The sequence below is a fragment of the Sinocyclocheilus rhinocerous genome, unplaced genomic scaffold (genome assembly GCF_001515625.1).
Source record: "Sinocyclocheilus rhinocerous isolate Xijiao unplaced genomic scaffold, SAMN03320098_v1.1 scaffold1493, whole genome shotgun sequence".
Taxonomy (NCBI): Eukaryota; Metazoa; Chordata; class Actinopteri; order Cypriniformes; family Cyprinidae; genus Sinocyclocheilus; species Sinocyclocheilus rhinocerous.
The window spans coordinates 665,333-668,006 of record NW_015640467.1 but is presented as its reverse complement, the minus strand read 5'-3'; the positions used below and the strand labels follow the sequence as shown (position 1 = coordinate 668,006).

General features: G+C 41.3%; 1 protein-coding gene across 3 annotated transcripts in view; it reads right to left on the bottom strand.

Moving 5' to 3' along the window:
* luc7l (LUC7-like (S. cerevisiae)) overlaps positions 1-2,674 on the bottom strand; it is an 11,308-nt gene that overhangs the window by 4,547 nt on the left and 4,087 nt on the right. For 2 of the 3 annotated variants that reach the window (XM_016569125.1, XM_016569126.1), the window contains 3 exons: positions 1,043-1,137; positions 859-957; positions 649-759 (listed from right to left, as the gene is read on the bottom strand). In XM_016569125.1, coding sequence (XP_016424611.1) covers positions 649-759; positions 859-957; positions 1,043-1,137 — 305 coding nt within the window. Of the gene's footprint in view, positions 1-648; positions 760-858; positions 958-1,042; positions 1,138-2,132; positions 2,214-2,674 lie in introns of all 3 variants that reach the window. The other variant, XM_016569127.1, reaches the window with a different exon arrangement.

The window sequence follows — 2,674 nt, the reverse complement described above, 5'->3', positions numbered from 1 at the left end:
AGATGTAGGTGGCTTTGTTTCTTCAGTAGAACACAAATTATGATTTTTATGTCCAGCCGTTGCAGTCTATCAGTTGTATAATGCATGGCAATGGTAACAAAATCTATGAGAGTAAAAAAAACATGCACAGACAAATCCAAATTAAACCCTGCGGCTCGTGAAGACACATTGATGTCCTAAGACACGAAACGATCGGTTTGTGCCAGAAACCAAACAGTATTTATAAAATTTTTTACCTCTGATTCATCGCAATGTCCAACTTCCTTGAGCGCGCGCACAGCATCCAATGCGCGAGGTGTGTACGCGCTCCAACGGTTGGACTTAAAAATCATCATATGTGTTCTACTGAAGAAACAAAGTCACCTACATCTTGGATGCCCTGGGGGTAAGCAGATAAACATCACATTTTCATTTTTGGATGAACTATCCCTTTAAATCAATATTAAAATGGGTAAGTTCCAATGTTTCTAGGCCACTAAAAACATTGACTAGTTTGAGACTCATCTGACTCCACATTATTTTATTTAATTACTCGTTGCACTGATGTGTAAATAACGCAAGTCCCGTCCACAGATATTAGTGGATTTCTGGTTGACATTTTCACACTGCACACATTATTGCACCCAGCGCTATATAAACACGTCATACCTTTGCGGCCACCTCAGCGCTGATCTCTTCCTGTGTCTCAACGAGACGCTTCTTGGCCAACTCAGTCCTGCGGTCACAGTCGGCAATAAACGACTCCAGGTGATCCACCGCCTGCACAGCACAGAGTCAGCATCAGAATTAAAAAAGCCTTCGCTGCAAATTCATTGAAAACACCAGCAGATGAGCTCGACTCAATACAGAGTCACTTACATCCAGTTCGAAGAACAGGTCTCTCTCCTTAGACGAGATCTCATAGTCTGCTCTCAGCGCCAGGTCATGGATCTTAGAGCATTCGCCAAGGTCCATGCGCTACAAACAAAGGGAAGAGACGAAGACTTCATCAATATGCTGCACAAATAATCAGCGTTGACTGTTGTAATATGTTTTCCCTCACCGTTCCAGAGAGGATGTCATGCGGGCAGCAGTTGAGCAGGTGCGATTTGCAGACGCGCTCGTCTGTGAATTTAACCCGCTGTCTCGACTCATCTCCTGTAAGGACACAGCACATAATATACATTGAATGAGACCACACACACACACTCGCACACGTCTCACACACACACACTGCGTCCGCTACACACTGCTAACTTTGCGGCCAAGGGTCACAGACCTGCCTGTCACTGCGGTGAAATCATGAGATCTGACATATTTTGTGTTTGACACTGTCAAATATAATCTGTGCTAGACAAGAAACTAAAGGCTTTACTTTCATGTAGATTGGAGACATTTAACCTCCACTGACCCAAGGCCGGTTTCTTTAACTGGCTCCTTAATGTGAATGTCTGAAAATAAAGCAGTAGCGTCTGATCATGGACCAAACCAAGAGGCTAGCAGTCCCTGTTATTATTAGTTATTTATTCTGTACAGCCACCATATAAATGGACTGATGTTTTCTACAGTGAGCATTAGGACTGGGTAATAGAGCTAAAAAATTATATCTTGATGCCTAAAAAGTTTAGAAATGACATCTAATTTATATGCACCAATATAACACGCATAGTAAAACAAAATGCACTGCATTTTATTATAAAATCAATTAACATGAAAAATGCAACAGAAAGATTAATAATTTGGAAAGGAATCAAACCTGCTTAATTCAATGCCATTTCTGCAAAATAAAGTTCAAATCAGAAACTTTACGTTTGGGAAGTTTAATAAAAGCATTAAAATCATTGCATTATTATTCAAGATGTTTCTAAACATTATAAAGCCAGAAAAAACACATAGGTTTAATATCACCCAGCCCTAGTTTGCATGATGCATCTACACTTTTATAACTGCCAATTGAGTGCAAAGGTGTATGGGATTATAGCAGATCAGAGAGGGATGTCATGTTTCAGAGAGCCATCTTGTACTCAGTAATAGCACTATCCCTCATGAGTACATACAGAAATGCTGCATAATCTAATGTGCATATTAAACCACAGTTGACCAAGTTGAAATAAGACATTGAAAACTAAAGTGAAAGGTTAATTGATACACACTGTGAGGTCTCTCCCATTCAGAACCCCTCCTGCGGTCCCAGCCTCTAAAAGTTTAAAGGGAAAAGCTTTTCTTGCCCAAACCTGTAATGAGGAAGCTGGGAATGATACAGAAGAATAAAAGTGAAGACGTCGGCGGAGGAATTTGAGTTTTCTTTCCTTTATCTTATTTTATCTTTCTTATAAGTGAGATTTGAGAAAAGCGGCTCAGGCACAGCATCACTGAACTACATCCGCCTGGGCAGAAGCTGCGTGTCCTCTCTGCTCACTCTTACGTTACCAACTAGCGTGATGTGTAACACAGTTACTGCTGGAAAGCAAACAGTATTGTTGCATTAAGCGCGGACACGCGAACGTTTGCTGTTTACGGTGTTTATTACCACGACAACCGTCCGAGTCAGTGTCGCCTGCAGGTGTACGGCTGTACGCACTGTGAGCAGTGTTGCCAACTTCGTTCAATAGAAAGTAGTTAAAACCAGTTTGAAAAGTCGCTAAATGTCGCCAGATGACGTCATACGCTAATTAGCATATTCATGACGTCATCG